This window comes from Natator depressus, chromosome 14 (assembly GCF_965152275.1).
Source record: "Natator depressus isolate rNatDep1 chromosome 14, rNatDep2.hap1, whole genome shotgun sequence".
Taxonomy (NCBI): Eukaryota; Metazoa; Chordata; order Testudines; family Cheloniidae; genus Natator; species Natator depressus.
In genome coordinates this window covers 38,069,729-38,087,271 of record NC_134247.1, presented here as the reverse complement: position 1 = coordinate 38,087,271, position 17,543 = coordinate 38,069,729, and the positions used below count along the sequence as shown (strand labels likewise).

Below are 17,543 nucleotides of genomic sequence, written 5' to 3'. Positions count from 1 at the left end.
TTGTGAAGGCCAAGACTATAACAGGGTTCAAAAAAGAACTAGATAAGTTCATGGAGGACAGGTCCCTCAACTGTTATTAGCTAGCATGGGCAGGGATGGTTTCCCTAGTCTATATTTTCAAGAAGCTGGGAATGGGTGACAGGGGATGGATCACTTGATTACCAGAGCTCCTGTGATTCTGGGTTGTTTTTTTTTTAAATCTCTCCACAATTTTGGTTGCAACTGAAACTTCTCGTTAAAGCGATCAGTGGGGGGGGCTGGACTCTCTGTTGCCTTGCACTTTGTTTGTGTCACCTTTACACTGATGCAAAGTGAGCAAGAAATACCAAAAGAACTGCAGGCACTAGTGTAAATGACACACACCAGGATCAGGGTAAGGCTGGATTGGGGCCCAGAACTCTTCCCTCACCCACCCATCACGGCACAAGGAGTTTGATCCTGGGCCTCATGCCAACTGCCCATAAGGGGCAGCTTAGAAATTCTTCGGTAGCACAAAGCTGGTGTGTCTCCCTATGTCACCTGCCTCCTCCCAATCTTTAGTCTGGGGACGTGGTGTGGTAGCAAAGAGAGTGTGGTGCATAATGCTGGCTCAGAACTGCTGCCACCACAGCCAGGGTAACTTAGAGCAGCCCCAACGGTGCTCTAAGTTTTATGTCAGGTGCTATTTCAGGCACCAGCCAGCCGAAGCTTGGGGGAACAAAAGGGTGACTTCAAGCCCCCTTTTCCCATCCCTCTCTGCTGAGCCAAGTGAAAACTTGGCACTGCTGAGAATTCAGACCCAGGCATAAGGCAATGGAGAACCCCAATCTTTCTTCTGCTGTGGAGAGTTGGTAAAACTCAAAGCCCAGATGGCACCGTTATTAAGCCCATTATTTTTTTCTCTTTGCTATTTAAAAATAATGAGATGCAAAACCAATATGAGTGCAGCAGTAATGTTGTACGGTTCGGACACACAAGTTAAGTTTCCTGTGACAACACGAACTTGATCAACTTGCATGTATGGAGCATATTTTTCCTCTTCCTGTTGTTCTTGTTGTATTTCAAAATTTACCACCCAGGGTTCTTTGTGGCATGTAATGCGGCTTGTATTAAAAACGCGACAAACCCAAACTTACAGGAATGGGCCAGAACTTGACAGCTTAGAGGAGTGGCCGCTACAGGGATCGGGGCTGATTTTAGAGGACACAATTTTCAGAAGCACCAAAGTGACCTAAGTGCACTTGGAAATTTTACCTCTAGTCTTCCCTATGAATTGATTATTTATTTTATTTATTTATTTATTTAAAGGGAGCTGTAGCCGGTTTTCCACAGGGTCAGTCTGAGTTCAAGCCAATGCCGTAGGGCATTTCAGGCTGCTGTCCTGTCTGGTCCAGCCCAGGGGACAATATCTGATGCTTCCAGGAAAAGCAAGAACCTGCTGTAACATACATGGCTAGTTTTACCATGCTGCAAATGCAGGTGGGGAATTAATTACTGACCTCGGTGGCATTCAGACTATGTCCTGAAGCATGGGATTGGGCCAGAGGGACAGCTAGCGCTGGCCACAGTGTCCAGGGTCTCTTGGAGTGGGAAGTTCCTTGGAGAATTCCAGTGGGTGGGAGACTCAGCTGTGAAGGGAGGGGGCGGGCAGGAGCATCTCCTAAACCCAAGATTGGAATAACTGAAGTAATGTTCCTTTTACACAGAGCCTCAGCTCTCTGGAACCTCTGCAAATGCTTTAGCCACGTGTTTAACTCCATCCGTAGGAGCAGCCTTGGATCGCAGTGGGAGGGCTCAGGTGTGTACATGTTTGCAGGATGGGTGCTCAGGGCAGTCCCTGACGCCAGGGCAAAGGGGATATGACGTGCCACTGTCTGGATTTGGGAGCCTGCCTGCACACCGAACTCACTAGGCGCTGGGTGCATGACTGCAAGGCGCTGGGCCGGGGAAAATCAGCCCTGGGTGGTTATTTTGAGTAGAAAACCAGAGCCACTTCTGGGGTCTTTCAGCTTCTAATGCCCTTTCCCTTCTGCAGCTGGATTTCAGCCTATGATAAAATTCCTCTCAATGCCAAGTCAGTGCCATAAATCACTGGACTGGGTGCAGGAATCAGTAGGCGACGTTCTCTGGCCTGGGTTATGCCAGGGCTCAGACTAAATCATTGTTCCCAAAACTTTTAAAAGCTGAGCCCCCTCCTCAAGGCAAAGAAACCAATCGTGCCCCTCACCCGTCAGCAATGTGTTAGCGACCCCACCCCCCATTTTCATGTATACGTCTTCAAACCCCACCCTTCCCACCATGGCTAGCCCTTCCCCACGCTTCAGACCTTAAGACCTGAGGGACCCCATCGTGGAGCATCTTAAAAATCACAGTTCCCAGACTCTGGAACAGGGGCTGCTTTGCCGGGCTCACCTTTCTCCCTCCGTCAGGTTGGCCGATGGGGATAATGAGCCTGGAGATCTCATTCCCGCTGCTCTGAGTGGTGCCCATGTGCACACGACCCAGCTCAGCTCTTCCTGTATCCCAGGAACGTCTTCATCTTCTGGGATCCTCATGGCAGCAGTGGGATGATTTAACTGAGTCCCTTAGTCATGGGGCCTTTCTCTCTCTTTTGTTTCAGAGCCAGCATCCTGGAATCGTCTCCTGGTGCGTGGAGTGGTGGCAGTGGTGGGGGTGCTAGTCTCACTATACCTATGTGGGTTTTGGAAAGGTAGAGGAAAAGTGTTTGCCTACTCGCAACTCGTCTTCAGGAAGCTGCTGACTCATCCCTCCCCGCAGCCTGGAAGTCGGCAGGATTCCCAGGAATCTGAGCTCCCCGCAGTGTGTGACAGGGACGGGGACCAGGCCCAGGGAACCAGAAACAGGAATCGAGACCCAGCCCTGGAGAATGGGGAAGGAGACCTGTTTGCGAATTCGTACCTGGTCTGCTGAATTGTTCACGTCCAGATCCTCCCCACAGTTCTTAAAAAGTCGAAGCATTTCGTTTAGACGCTTTCCAAACAAACCATTTTGATTTTTCAGTTTGAAATAATTTTTTGTTTAAAAATGTCCTTCAATTTTATTTTAAAAATTCAAAAAGTTACAACCCTTGAAATGTTCCTGGGTCTTTTTGGGTTTTTTTTAAAGCTTTTTGGTTCATCAAAAATTTGGAAAAATGTTAGTTTTGTTCAACCTGAAACCAGTTTTTTTCCATCTCTTTTTTGGAATTGCCAGCGACCAAAAAATTCTGTTGTTTGCCCAGCTCGAGGGGCGGGTGAGGATTTTGGCGGTTATATTGTGGGTCTCTAAATCTCCTTGTTGCTCAACGTTTTCTTACTGCAACAAATTAATTTGGGATGAGGGCAGGATGGGCAAAAGCTTCCTAAAAGTGGGGGGGGCTGCTGGCACCCAAACTGTTGCCCAGCCCCTGTGCCACCCCTTCTCCTCGAGGTCCTGCCCCCTCAAACCGCCCCTTTCCCTGAGGCCTCCCCTCACACCACCTTTCTCCCTGAGCTCCCACTTCACGCCACCCCTTGCCCCAAAACACTGCCCCGCCCCCACTCCCTTCTCTCCCCCATCATCCAGTTGCTCACACTTATGGCCAGTAAAAAGTGGTGGGCCCTGGTATCCCCTGTTCCGGCACCCCGGATGAGAGTGGGAGAGGATGAAGAACTCCTTTCAAATATAACTTCCCCCCCACCTCAAAAAAGCACAATTTGCCAGCAACAGCAAAACATGCACCTAACCAACCCGGCCCAGTCACGCTGTGTTGTGTGTGACATTCCCGTCCTGGGGCGGTTTATGTCTTGGAGAATGTGAACCCTGCAGGCCTGGGTGTTTCTCTGCGTCATGTGACCTCAGTGCTCCTCATGAGAGCCGTTGTTTGTAAATGTTTCAGGAGCAGACATATTTATCATTCATGGACAGACAGACATTTATTCACAACTAGAACTGGTCAAAAACAGCGGGGGTGGGGAGGGTCATGAAAATTGAAGAAGAAACCACTCCTCCCCCCCCCCATATTCTTCAAATTTATTTGGAAATGTTTTTAATTATCAAATTTTTGTTTCGTTTTGGTGGCAAAAACTCCACGTTCTCTCTGAAGTGGGCAGAGAAATCCAAAATGTTTTTTTTAAAGAGGGAACTTTTTTCAAATGATCAATGTAATCCAAAGTGGCATTTTTAGTTCAAAGGTTGCATTGTCAGTGTAAAACCCTTTTGAACCAGCTCTGTTACTGTAGAACAAGATGAGTTTATTTTTCGTGATGCATTGTTTGGGCCAGGTTCCAAGTGGCATTTCAGTTTTTGCACAGCTCTTCTCTTCTTGCGTCTGCACCTCTCATAAGCTGTGGCCTTAATCTTGGCCCTGGAAACACTTACGTGCATGTTTCACTTTAATTACTGCTGTGAATAATTCCATTTCAATGGGACAACTCTGAGGTCGGGTTTATGCTACGGCCCTATATCGGTGTAACTATGCCATTTATTTAATTTTCTTTCTTTTATAGGTGAAAGTTCTTGAGAGGTTAAAGCAGGTAAAATACATGAACAGGTTCGGACAGTCCGAGTTTGTCAGTGCAAAGTGACAGCAGAGATGTGGTATCTGCTAGTTTTCCATAAGTCTCTCAGGGTTACCCAGGATAACTTTGGGGATCTCTGTCTCGCATCGGAAATGTTCCCTGAAAGTGTCCAAACAGTTCAGAGCTACAGAACCATTCCCTGGATCCATTCTTATAGCTGTCTTCCCCAGAAAGCAGTCTGGCAAGTGTTCCTGTCAGCTCATTGCTAAGTTATCTGCCAAAACACTAGAGTTTTCAGGTGCCTAAGTAGCCCCTGGAATCAGGGTGAAATTATCCTCCCCGCCACCACCAAAATTGGAAATGTTGCCCCGGAATGCACGGGACCCTACCGTGCTTCCCCCATGGGAGCTGCATTAACAGGCAACTCTGCAAGTTATCTGCATGCCTCTGCAAGTGACCCCCATGCCTCTCCATTTCCTTGGCCACATGTATCCTGTCCCCATGCTGGCGGCTAATCCAGAAAAAGAGGGAAAGAGCTCACCACTGCGACCACCTGAGGGCGGTGTTGGGTTGAGATCAGCTGGTCAAAGCAGGCAATAGGGACAGAATCTGAGACTTGAAGCTCCTCGAGTGACCTCTGCCCTTTCTAGACCTGCCCTTCAATCAGACACAGCGATTGTAAAGTTGAATGTGATAGTAACTAGACCCATTTTAAACCCTCCACCACACAAGAAAAAGCCCGGAGGATTCATCATGAACTATTTATTTCTCCTCCCCTGGATTCCTGCAGCCACCAGCCACCTTGGAGCTTTCCCTCCTCTCTCCCAGGCTGGGCTCACTTGATTGCAGGAGCTCAGCGGAGGGTCCAGCTTTGCTCTTTCACTTCCATTCTTCACGTCTTTGGACGGCTGCATTTGCAACTGAGCAGCCTGATGGAAACACTGAGTCCTCTGTCTCGGCAGGCAGGCCCAGCCGCCAAAGCCAAAGACTCCCTGAGAACAGGGGGAGGTTCGCCTGAACTCTCAGGAGTGGAGGCTGGGCCCATAGGGTAGGGTTACCATATTTGAACTTTCAAAAAAGAGGACACTCCGAGGGTGGGGGCGGGAGTGGTAGCCCTGCCACCTATCTACTCCCTCCCACTTCCTGCCCCCTGACTGCCCCCCACAGAACCGCCAACCCATCCAACCCCCGCTACTCCTTGTCCCCTGATCGCCCCCTCCCAGGACCGTGCCCTCTATCTAAGCCTTCCTTCTCCCTGTCTCCAACTGCCCCCTCCTTAGACCCCTCCACCCTAACTGCCCCCCTAGAACTCCACCCCCTACCTGTCCCCTGACTGCCCTGCCCCCTATCCGCACCCCCGCCCCCTGACAGACCCCCGGCTCTCCCACACCCATCCAACCACTCCCTGTCCCCTGACTGCCCCCGCAAAACCTCCAACCCATCTAATCTCCCCTGCTCCCTGCCCCTGACTCCCACCCCAAACCTCCGCCCCATCCAACCCCACCCCCCGCTCTCTGTCCCTTGACTCCCCCGACCCCTCTTCATATGCCCACCCCCTGACGGGCTCCCCCCAGAACCCCTCACCCATCCAACCCCTCCTGCTCCCTGTCTCCTGACTGTCCCTTGGGACCCCATGCCCCTTCTCCAGCCCCCCTTGCCCACGTAGCCTGCTGCTCAGAGCAGTGTGTCTGGGGTGCGGAGCCAGACACAGTGCTGTGCTCCCCCGCAGAGTGCGCAGCTCCCCCTCCGCCCCCAGAGTGCTGCATTGGGAGGGAAATCCTGGACCTTTTGAGAGTTTTACAAATTCCTCCCGGAGGGCAATTTAAAACCCAAAAAGCCGGACATGTCCGGGAAACTCCGGACACATGGTAACCCGACCACAGGGACTCCAGGATCTGCAGCTGCTGCCACCTGTATGGTGAATCCTCTGACTCATCACCAACCAGCTCTTCCCCATTCTGCAACCTGGCCCCACGGTCTGACCATGCAGGAGAACAGAAACCCTTTGGGACAGCAGGAGAGTCTCCTCAATGACGCATTCTTTGCTTGGCTTCCCGCGGTCACCGTGAAACACGACTACCCTGCCCCATGCGTCTCTCAAGGAGCTGCCGGTGCAGTCACTGGGCACCCACTCGTAATGGCCTCGGGCAGCGGCATTGCAGAGGGAGCTGAGCAGACCGTCCCTTCTGTGACTTCCTGAATTGCTGCCAGGACGGATTCTCCTCTGCGCTAGGGAGAGTCCCCGAGGACAAGCAGCTGTGGTGGGGGATGGGGCAAGACAAGCACTCCCCCTGAGCCCTTGACTAGCAGGCAAGCAGGACTCTGGGAGCCAAGGCATCGGTGTGTCTTGCTGGGACAGCAGAGCTGGAAAGCAGAAAAGGGCATTGGAGGAATTGTAGAAAAGTCAGTGTCATGGCTGGGTCATGGGCAGCCAGACCTAGTGGTCAGAGGCAGAGTCCACACTCACAAGACAGGAGTCGAGAGTCAGCTGGGTCAGGACACTGGAAGAGCAGAAGCAAAAGACCAAATTGTGTTCAGAATCTCAAGTCAGGTGAGTCACCCTGAGTCCGGATGCCAGGAAATCAAGCCTGGGGAGTGGGAGCAGGAACAGCCAACACACGGTCCAGAGCCGGGGAGGAGCTCGGCTGTTCAGACAGCTTCTTCTTCCTGCTGCTGGTTTAAGGAGGTCCCGGGGGCCGATTAGCTGCTCTGGGACTCTGCCAATAGGAGCCTCAAACTGGGTCTGGACTTCGTCAGTCCTAGGTAAGCAGTTTTTCGTAGGCTTCCAGGTGGCGTGCTGGAGGGTGGCTGCTCCCAGGAACCCTGCAGACCCGGGTTAATGACCCATGGGTCAGGACAGTGAGTGATCTCTCCCCGCTCATACTTCCTGCACGAAACAGTCTCCAGGGTCACGGATGCATCCTCTGAGAAGAAAAAAACATAGTCATGAGGACAAATAGGCTATGGAACAGGAGCCCCCTCTTTGTTGCAACAGCCCCAAGTGCCCAGAAGAGTGGACGGTTCTTACCTCCAGGAGATGCCTGGGATCTTCCATCTAAGCCTCAATGGGACCCCTGTTGCTTGGTCTGACAGGAGGAGATCATCTATCCCCACTGCTCCCTGCGCTGGGCTGGCTGCAGCACACATCTGTGTAAGAGGCTGGGCCAGAGAGATGTTACAATCAGAGTCCAGGCACCCCAGAAGGAGAACAGAGGGTCTGAAACCAGAAGACGAAGCAATCAAATCAGCGGATTCGACAGAGAAGTTTTCTACCCTACAGGGACATCAAAGAAGGTCTGTTAGGAAAGCTGAGGTGTTAGTCTGGAAACTGCTAAGGCAAAGATTGTGACTTGTTAAGATTCAGTTTTAGTCACTACAAAGTGTGTTGTGTTTTGTTTGTCTGTTTGAAATGTGTCTCTTTCTCTTGCTTAGTATCACTTAAATCTCTTCTTTCTTACTATGCTTCCCAAACCACCTCAGTGTTGTGTGTTCGAGTGAAGTGTGAGTCTCCAGCCTACCCAACAGGCTGAGCTGTGCCCTGTCTCTCTGAAGGTAGCGAATAATTTCTGAGCGGTGCTGGGCTCAGAGTCCAAGGGCAGTTCACCAGACATCTCGTGGGAAGCCCAAAGAGACCAAAGGAGCAGGAGAGATTCAGGCCCCACTGACCCATGGGAACTTCCCACAGAAGAGCCTACACAGGGCTCTAGACACAGCCACTTTGGGTGTGTACCAGAGTTCACTCACCGCTAGATGCTGACGAGGCCTCGTGTCACCGCTTTCTAGCTGGGCTAGCAACCCCGCTGATACTCACTCTTGCAGTTTGTTGGCTTGGAACTCAGCCCTCCAACCAGGTGACTGTCCTTTACTCCACTCCTTCCTGGGTCGTGCTCCTTGCAAACAAAGTCCCAAAATGTCTTGAACAGAAAAAAGGCCTTCCACCCTCGTGGGGAGTTCTTCCTCAGCCTGATTTCGGTTCGGCCTGCCCTTCTTGGGTTTCTAGGGTCTTCTATGTCCCCTTCCTTAGGGACGGTGAGAGAACCCAGTCCTACCCTGGACTCCAGGGTTTGGCCCAAGGCCGTCTACTGAACAGCTCACTCTGCTTCTGGACTTTTGCTGCTGTTTTCCCTTGTTTCCTCTCAGGTGGGGCTCACTTGGTCATCAATTTGGCCTAGCCCCACGCTAGGCAGCCATAGGCCAAGCCACCCTGTTAGATACCCTCCTCCTTCAAATCCGGTCCAGCCCGGCTGACAGGTTTGCTGAGGGGATGGTGAAACCCCATTGCTGATCAGAAGGAGGTCAGAGTCTGTTCTCTAGGAGCTGAAGGTCCGTTTGTCCTGCTGCGGGAAGTGGAGCTGGAGAGCGGAGATGTTAAGTGAAAGAGACTGCATGATGGAGTTGGAGACTGAGGGACGGGAGCCTCCTCCCAGAAACGCTCCCAGGAGAACAGGTTTGAGGAGGAGTTCTCTGGGGAGCCTCTTGCTTGGAAAAAAACAAGAGTGGCACATTCATAAAGATGCCTCTGTCCCAGGGATGGGGGAAGCTCCCAGCCAGGCTATGCAGCAGGGATCCCATTTCTCCCCCAAGAAACCCATTTTGCCCAAAGAAGTCAATGGCTCTTACCTCCATGAGGGAGCGGGGTCTTCCCTCTCAGCCTCTTTGAGAACTACCACTGCTTGGCTTCCTAGGACAAGGGACCTGTCTCCACTTCTCCCTGAGGTGGTTCAGCTTCTGACTGCACCCATCTGGGAGGCTGTCACACATGCCAGGGCCTAGAAGACATGCGGGGAGGAGGCTCCTCTTCATGTCAGACTCTGAGAGCCCAGAGAAGGGCCAAAGGAAGAATAAAGGGCAGGAGATGAAGCTAGCCCGGAGCCTCTGTCCCATCCTCACCTCCTCAAATGTGGAGCTTCCTGAGCTTCAGTTGGGCAGACAGTCTGTAGCCCTGACCCAAAGGTCCTTCTGCGCCGTATGGGGCAGGAAGATCTCTGCCTGGGAGCACGGGAAATGGGATGGGGGTGAGATCAAGGAAAGAGGGGAGGGATATGGGTGTGAGGGAAAGAGCTCCTGCCCCAGATGAAGGAATTCGGGGGGCCACGGGAAGGACACAGCTCCACAGAGAGGGGAGAGAGTTCCTGTGAGTGCCAGGGGCCTCCATTTCTGCTTCCACTAGCCCCCCCCCCATTTATAGTGAGACAGAGCAGTACCTGCAGCAGGGAGCGGGACTTGCTGAACAGGGAGGGGAACCTTGAAGAGCATCAGATGAGCCACAGCCCTTGCAGCGCCTCGGGCATCTGGTGCAAGTGCCGGATCATGTGAAGCTGGCACATGACCTTGACTGTGACATCCTCGTGCTGCAGGGGAATGAGAACATGTCAGAGACTGAGACACTCCCCAGGAATCAGGGAGGATGAAGGGCACCTGGAACCAGCACCATCATTTCCACCCAGCAGCTGCTCATGTCTGAGTGGTAGATTCACCCTCCTGACCCCCAGGATGGAACCTTGCTGTCCTCTCTAGTGACCTTCAGTGCCAACCCCCCTCCTTGTAGGGTGAGCTCCTGCCACCTCCCCATCAGTGCCCCTGACAGCTGTTCCACCTCCAACCCACCTGGGGACACCGCTTAAGTTCGCAGTCACCATCACCAGTCAGTTCTTGGCCTCCCAGGCTGCCAGGGATGGGAGCAATTCTCAATGGTGGCTCGGGTGACATGGACACTAGGCCATGGGGAAATGGGTGCAGCTCTGTGGGGCAGGAAAGGCTCCCAGAGGGCACTTAGGGGACTCTCCTCTCCTTCCCAGGAGTGATAACAGAGCACCACATCCTAAGAACAGAAGTCCATGAAGTCCCCACTAGGCTCCTTGCTACCAGGCCAGCGAATGGCGAGAGGATGGGAATGAGGCCCTGGGCCCCACCCCAAGCTTCTGAGTCAATTGCAGCTGCTTACCGTGTCCCCCATCAGTTGCTGGGCTTCCCCCAGGAGGGAGTAGACGAGCACCAGCCCAGCCTGGCTGACACGCAGCAGGGGGTCGTGGATGGCCAGCAATGCTGTCTGTACGAAGGATCTTCTCTGCCCGATGGAGAAGAATTTTTCAAAGACCTAAAACCAAGAGGACATGAGGCTCGAGCAGATTGCCCAGAGCCAGCCTCCAAGTCCTGGCTGTACAATGGTGTCTAGTGCCCCAAAGAATGGGGAAGAGAGCTGCTGTGGCCAAGGCACTTCATTCCCCAGGAGTCTTTCAGGGTCCCAGGGCTCAGGGAAGCCCCTTTATTAAAAAGGCGCAGATGCTGAGGGACCAAAGCCTCCAGTGGCTCTTTCGGGAATGCAATTTATGGCAGGGGCCAGGATGGGCTGGAAATGGATCTCTAAGTGTGTGAGCAGGCCCACTCTGCTGTGCAGGGCACAGAGACAACAGGGGACCCTGTCTTGCTTCCAGCAGAGAGATCTCCTGCACCTCAGCGGCTAGAGGAGTGTGCGTGTGTTGTTACGGGGGGAGGGGGCTGGAGCTGACAGACCAAAGGTCTCTTCCCCCAGCTAAGTGATTTCTCTAGTTGCTGGCTATGGCCTCTGCAGTTCCTTGGTTTCTTCAAGGGGAATCCAACCTGCAGCCTGACAAGAACAAGGAGACTCCTGGCCCAGTCCCAGTGTGGGACCTTTAGCACCAGCGTGTCCCACTGGTTGCTGGATGAGGAACTCTGAGCTGGAAATAAGGAGCAGGCTCTTTTCCTGTCTCCAGGAGGCATCCACTGCAGGGAGCCCCGCCAGCCCCACTCCCTGAGCTGTGTCATGCCCTGGCACAGTGTCCTTACCTCCCCCACTCTGGCTGTGTTCTTGTAGCCCAAGAGCCTGCTGTCCTGGTGCCAGTCATAGCACCAGAGATCTTCCGCCTCATGTATGGTCAGGCCTGGAAGAGACAGAGAGAGAGAGAGAGAGAGACTTTTCTCCTCATTCTGGTTGCAGTTTCTGTGTCCTTCCAATCCCATTGGTGGCTGCACAGTGGAGTGGAGAAGAACAGAGGCAGAGAGAGACTTGTCCTCCGGCTGGGGTCAGTCTGAGAGAAATGGTCTAGGGTCCCATTATCAACCTGTGGTCACTCTCAGTCCCCTATTGGGTTCCGTGTCCCAGCTGGGTTCCTTACCCCTCTGTTGGAGCAGCAGTTGGTAGAGCCGGTAAGTCCCCTCCCTGGCCTGCCGGCTGATGTCCTTGTCTGGATCGCTGACAAATAGAGCCAGCTGGGCCACATGATGACCCATCCGAGGGAACTCGGCTGAGATCTAATGGAAGGGAGAGCAGAGGGGACTCCATCAGCATTTTCCTCTCAGCTCCCTGTCCCTCCCTGGCCCCCCTGGGCCAGAGGGCTCCTTCCGCTTAGCCCCTCTGCAGGAGATGCTGGGGGAGAGGAGCTTGAGATCGACCCTTCATTTGCTCTGCTGCCAAGGGAGCCCGCAGCTGCTTTGGGATGCCAAGCAGGGGCTGGAGCATGGTCCCCTTAAAGGCCCAGGGACAACACTGAACCAGGACAAGAAGAACTTGACTCAACCCTAGCTCAGTTCTGCTCTGACTCTGCCTCCCCATGAAGAACCCTCCTAACCCACAGCCCCGGCAGCAACAGCAGATCCTGCAGCCCGCTGGAGCCAGCCCGCCTCCGCCTGGAGCCAGCAAGCTGGCTCGGAGCTCACTTACGTCAAACTCAGGGAGGGTGACTGTGTATCTCAGCAGGGCTGTGCTGCTCCTGATAGCTCTGGCTCGCTCCTGCGACACCCTGGACACGACCCAGAGGTTGACATGCTGTGGCGAAAGGAGGCAGGTCAGACTCAGTGGCCAGCTGCTCCTGCTTTGCAAATGAGCCCCATGCCCCCAGCCCCAGGAGCCTGAGACATTCTGTGCAGGGGGGAATAGCTGAGTCATTGATGGCAGAGCTTTAGAAGGGGATTCTTTCCCCCAGGACGCAGCTTGTACCCTTCAGGTCACAACTTCTCAGCGTCTCTCTAGATTGGGACAATGTTCGGGGTCGGGGCTGGTCCCATCCTCCCAGAACTCCTGATTCCTGAACAGTTCACCAGAAAGGAGACTGAACCCTCGGCCCTTCCCTGCCATGCAAATCCTTGGGGGGATGTAGGGAGTGACTGAGAGCACAATCCCTCCAGGAATTTCAGAGCAGATCAGAGGGAAGGGCTGATTCCCTGGGCTCCTCCTGTTTCTCTAGGAAGGAGCGTGTGCCTCTTCTCTGAGAACCATCTCCCCAATCTCATGGGCTCTGTGTATTGGAGGGGTGGGGAAAGGGTGGGTTTTCAGACTCTCACTCCCCAAGACAGCCAGGAGCCCTGTGCGTAGTGCTCAGCAGAACCAGGCAGAGCTCTGGCTTGGAGTCCCAGCTCCTTACTCTGTCCTTCAAGAAGGAAGGACCTGACACTACATTGCACTGACCTCCCCAACCAAGGACGGCCCACTGGGGACCCAGCTAGGAGGACAGAGTAGAAAATGCATCTTCCAGTCTCTCCTTACCAGTCTCCCAAAGAGTTCAGGTCAAATGGGGCTCACCTCCAAGATGAAGTGGAGCCTGTCTGTGTCTGGGGACTCTGCCAGCAGGTTCCCCAGCATGGCATCCAGGACCTCTGGGATGACTTTGTGCAGAGCCTGCAAAGCATGGGTCAGAGTTAGGGAACCTGGGCCTACACCTGCCACAGGATGGGAAGAGGGGTCTCTGGGAAGCACTGGGGAGACTCCCAAACACATCTCCCGGCCTCTCTCCTTCACATCCCACTGCAGGCAATTTGCAAGAATTGATGACCCCTGGACCTTTAATCCATGAGCTTAGCAGATCTCTGCAGAGGGCCTTGTAGGCAGAAGAGTATGAAATAGCCAAGTTGCTTTGGATGCAAGCTGGGCTTCTGGGCAAAACACGGCTTATGAAAGAAAGAAAGAAAGAAAGAAAGAAAGAAAGAAAGAAAGAAAGAAAGAAAGAAAGAAAGAAAGAAAGAAAGAAAGAAAGAAAAATCCCCCAGGGAGGGGTAATCTCTTCCCTGCTGGAGGGAAGGATCCAAGCCTGCAGCTTGTTCCATCTCCGCTACCCCACCCCTAAATCTGGAGCTCCAGCGAATCAAGGGAGCAGGGACCAAGGACTACTCTGGAACAGGAGGAGGATGGAGGAGGAGGAGGTACCTGGATGCCGGTGGTGTCCTTCTCCGTGCCCAGGGTGAAGACAGAGTGAAGGGCAGCTCGCTAGAGGTGGGTCTCTAGGGCTGGCTCCAGGGCAGGTTTCATGGTGCTGGCAAGAGAGAGGAGCTGGTATTAGACTGTGCAGTACAGGGGTGGGACTGTCGCCAACACGGACACCAAGCCACAGGGATAGAGGCACAGGCTGGCGAGAATGGAAACTGAGGAACTGAGCTAGGGAATGACAAGGCCAAGGCGTCACAGACAGACAGTGGCAGGACAGGAATAGCTCCTGTTCCCTGGAGCCAGCTGCCCCTCCTGTATCGGAGCCCGGGAGTGAGCCCCTCCCCAGGGCCCCTGTCATGTTATGGGAGTGAAAAGAAGAGCCCCGCCAGGAGAGAGTGACCCTTCCCACCCCACCATCTCTGCCAGAGGCGCCACTCTTGAGAGGTGACCTGGGAGGGACAGTGATGGTGACTCCCAGCCTTGGGCCTGAGCAGCACTGGGGTGAGGGGAGCCGGTGGGGTGGGGCTGTCTCGGTACCAGAGGTAGCCCACTGCAGCCAGGGAGTGGGCGAGGACGGCGCTGGGTGACGAGTCATCGGGAAGCTCCTCGATGAGCTCCTGTGAGACGTGAAAGAGACAAAGGAGCACGTGAGATTTGGGGCCGACTGACACCTCCCAGTGAGGAGATGACACAGCCAGTGCCCCACATGGCCAGCAGGATCCCCCACCACCTCCCGCTCCTCCCATTCCTTTCTGCCCATCAGACTTGTCCCCCTTCCCGGATTCCTGCCCAGCTCACTCCCAATCCCCTTCTCTCCTCCTCCCTGTCAAAACTGCCCCCATTCAGCCCCATCCCGATGACCGAGCTGGGACCATGTGATTCCTTGGCCCCCACTCTCAGCTGCCCTCCAGCCCCACAATTCCCCCCCTGCCCACTACAGACCAATCTCACAATTTCTCCCTTCTCTTCTCCCAAGTCTTCAGCCCCAGCAATCCTTCTCCTCTGCTGCCCCCTCCAACACCACCCAGTCCCCACCCATTAGCCCGGCCATACCCCTGCCAATCCCATGTCTCTCTCCTCCCTCCAGCTGCCATATGCCGTGTCTCACTCACCACAATCCTCTTCACCACAGCCGCCTTGCAACAGCGCGGCTCCAGCGTGTCCTCCCCTCTCTCCTGTGCAGCCAGACATGCGGGGTAGATGGCCTGAAGGAACAGGAGCTGCTGCCCCTCATCCTGGACCCACCGGGAGTGGGGTATAGCGAGAGAGAACCTGTTAGCTAGGGACCTTCCTGCCCCACCCAAACCAGCTCCAGGGCTCAGGCCTCAATGGGGGATTGTGGGGACCCACCTATTGTCCAAATCCCCCACCACTCCTACACAAGCAGGATCAGGAACTGGGACAGCGCCTGTTGGGGGAGATGACCTTGGCTGTTGTGGGACAAACACCCCCATCTTGGGGGTCCCACATCATGGATGTAAAAGGGCCCCATTAGGGGTGGTGGATCAGGAGGGACAAGACCCTCGGCACGGGGTGGGGATGTTGGGAAGGGACAGGGCAATCTTGGTTCCAGCCCAAGTGGGGAACATTTGTACCTTATCTCTGCACTGGAGCTGCTCTCGGATGATCTTGAGAGCAGCTTCATCTTTGGCCATGTCCACCCCTTCCTCCTCCTCCGAATCCAGGGGGGTCCCTGCACCAGGGAGGGAAGGACAGGAGCGTGGTGGGCAGAGCAGGATTCAAGACCCCCCTTCCCACCTCAGGCACCCAGGGCAGATCGGGCCCCAAACCTCCCTCTCAGGGATGCCTTCAGCCCCCAACAGCTTCAGAAACCCAGAGCAGAGCCCCCCCTCCACTGCCCAGGACTGCAGGGGAGGTGTCGATTCCCCCGGCCCCGGAGCAGCAAGGACCAAAGTGGCAGCAGCTCTTTACGCCCCCACCCCCAGGACCCCGTGCGGAAGGGGCAGCTGTGTGACTGCTGCTGCTGTCAGTGGGGTTCGCGTGGCTCAGGCCAGACCCCTGGGCTGGGGACCCCCCCCCATATCACTGGGAGAGCGTCTGGGCCCAGGGTGTTCACATCCCGTCCTCAGCCCTCCCGGAGCCCAGCCTGGCTCCTCACCTGGAACAAAGCAGTGGCCTCCATCGGCCTGGCTGCTGCCAGAGGCCCAGGTGCTGCCGCTGTCCCCTGCTGAGCTGCCGGTGCTGGGACAGGGACCTTCCCCCTCCTGGCCTGCGGGGACTGGAAGGTCCTCAGTGAGCGGGCAGGGCGATGCCTCCTGATGGGAACGAGGGCTGGGCTCCTGGGGCCACTGCTGCCCACACAACAAGCCCCAGAGCCACCCTGCCCGGCGCCCCTCCTGAGCTGGGTCCTGTCTGCAAAACTGCAGCCTGGGCCAGCTCCAGTGGGGCCTGGTCGGGGCCTCTCCCAGCTCGGCGCCTGCGCTGGGAGCTGGGTTCCTTTTCCAGAAGGCCGGGCACTTCCGCCGTCTGGCCTGGACGGGAGCTGCTTCCCCGCCAGCGGGGACGCAGGGGTTGCTCCGCCCCTTGGGAAGATGGCAGCTGCTTCCCTCAGGCTCTGGGGCCACCTGCAGAGCCTTTCTCCTGAACATCCGCAGGAGCCTGGCCATCCTGGAACCGAGCGGGGAGCAGGTGTGAGTCTGGGCTCAAGGCAGCCTTTCACTCATGGGCCTTTTCCGTCCCTCCTCCTCCCTGCTCTAACCACAGCAGCCCCCTCTGCCCCTGCAGGAGTTCAGGGAGTGCCATCTACACACACGAGCAGGAGTTCATTGCATGATCTGCTCCCAACGTTCCCCCTCGTAATCCCTGCTGCTGCAATATCCAGGAAAGCTCATCCTTTTCCAGCAATGGGGTCAGTCCTAAAGACCATCGGTTCCTCTGGACAAGCAGCCCCATCCTGTCGTCCCAGGACACTCTCCCACCCAGGCTAGAGAAGGAACAGAACCCAGGAGTCCGGACTTCTCCTGCGAAACCATTCCCCACGTCAAAGTCACAAAGACCCTAGGCACAGGAAGACCAGGGCCCTCCTCATTCCCCATTGATTTCCAGACTCAGCAGCTCACAGGTCTGGCCCAGCTCCGAGACTCTCAGCCTGGGGAACAGTGTCCCACAAGGGAAGGGCTGGGAGCCCCATTGCTGGAACCTTTCCAAACACACTGGAGATGGCTCTGGAGAAGCCCCTGCCTGGCATAAGAAGGAGGGGCTCTTGGGGACTGTTTGCAAAGGAAATCCCCCTTTGGAGATAGTCTCTCCCCGTTTCTGCCTCTCCCCAGACAGACAGGGGAAGCCGTCGAGGAACCCGAATGCCACTCACTTGCTCTCAGTGATGGGATGATGGATGGCAGATGTTCAGGGTCAGCAGACGTCCCACGCCCTCCTCCTCACTCTCCAAGCCCAAGGCAGGCTGGAGAGGGTGGTGACCTCAGGAGTTACCCTGCCCAGCCAGCAGGCAGGGTGATGACACGAGGGCGATCGACTGGCTGTGAAAACAAGAGTCTCTCTGATTCCCAAGGGATGGAGAAACTCAGCCAGCAGCAGGGGGGTGCAGAACACTGCCCTAGGGCGGAGGTGACAGCGCCTCCAGGATCCGGACATCCCAGCACTTTACACACCTTCCTGGAGCCTCCCAAACACACTGGGCTGTAGCCATGGGACCCCAACCCTACTGATGGCAAACGGGACTCAGCTACCAGCTCAGGGTCACACTGAGTGTCAGAGCCATGGATGGACCCCTTCACCAATCACTGCCACACACTCCCTCCCACAGCTGGCAATTGCAACCAGGCCCTAATGTCTGGTCCCCCTGCCTTTGAGAGAGAGTGTCACTCCTGCTTCCTTTGCTGCCTATTGATCTTGTGGGACTTTGGGCAAGTTGCTCCCCCTCTCTA

The 17,543-nt window shown here is 55.1% G+C and overlaps 1 protein-coding gene and 1 long non-coding RNA gene across 2 annotated transcripts in view; both read right to left on the bottom strand.

Moving 5' to 3' along the window:
* LOC141998906 (uncharacterized) overlaps nucleotides 1-2,958 on the bottom strand; it is a 70,610-nt gene extending 67,652 nt beyond the window's left edge. Inside the window, exon 1 of the mRNA XM_074971867.1 lies at nucleotides 2,899-2,958. Within this exon, the coding sequence (XP_074827968.1) occupies nucleotides 2,899-2,958 (60 nt within the window). The remainder of the gene's footprint in view (nucleotides 1-2,898) is intronic.
* An 8,329-nt stretch (nucleotides 2,959-11,287) lies between these two features.
* LOC141998613 (uncharacterized) lies at nucleotides 11,288-12,201 on the bottom strand. Its single transcript, XR_012641867.1, has 3 exons — nucleotides 12,160-12,201; nucleotides 11,615-11,750; nucleotides 11,288-11,380 (listed from the first exon to the last, which is right to left on the bottom strand). It is a non-coding gene; the product is annotated as an uncharacterized LOC141998613 (long non-coding RNA).
* Between the last annotated feature and the right edge of the window lie 5,342 nt (nucleotides 12,202-17,543).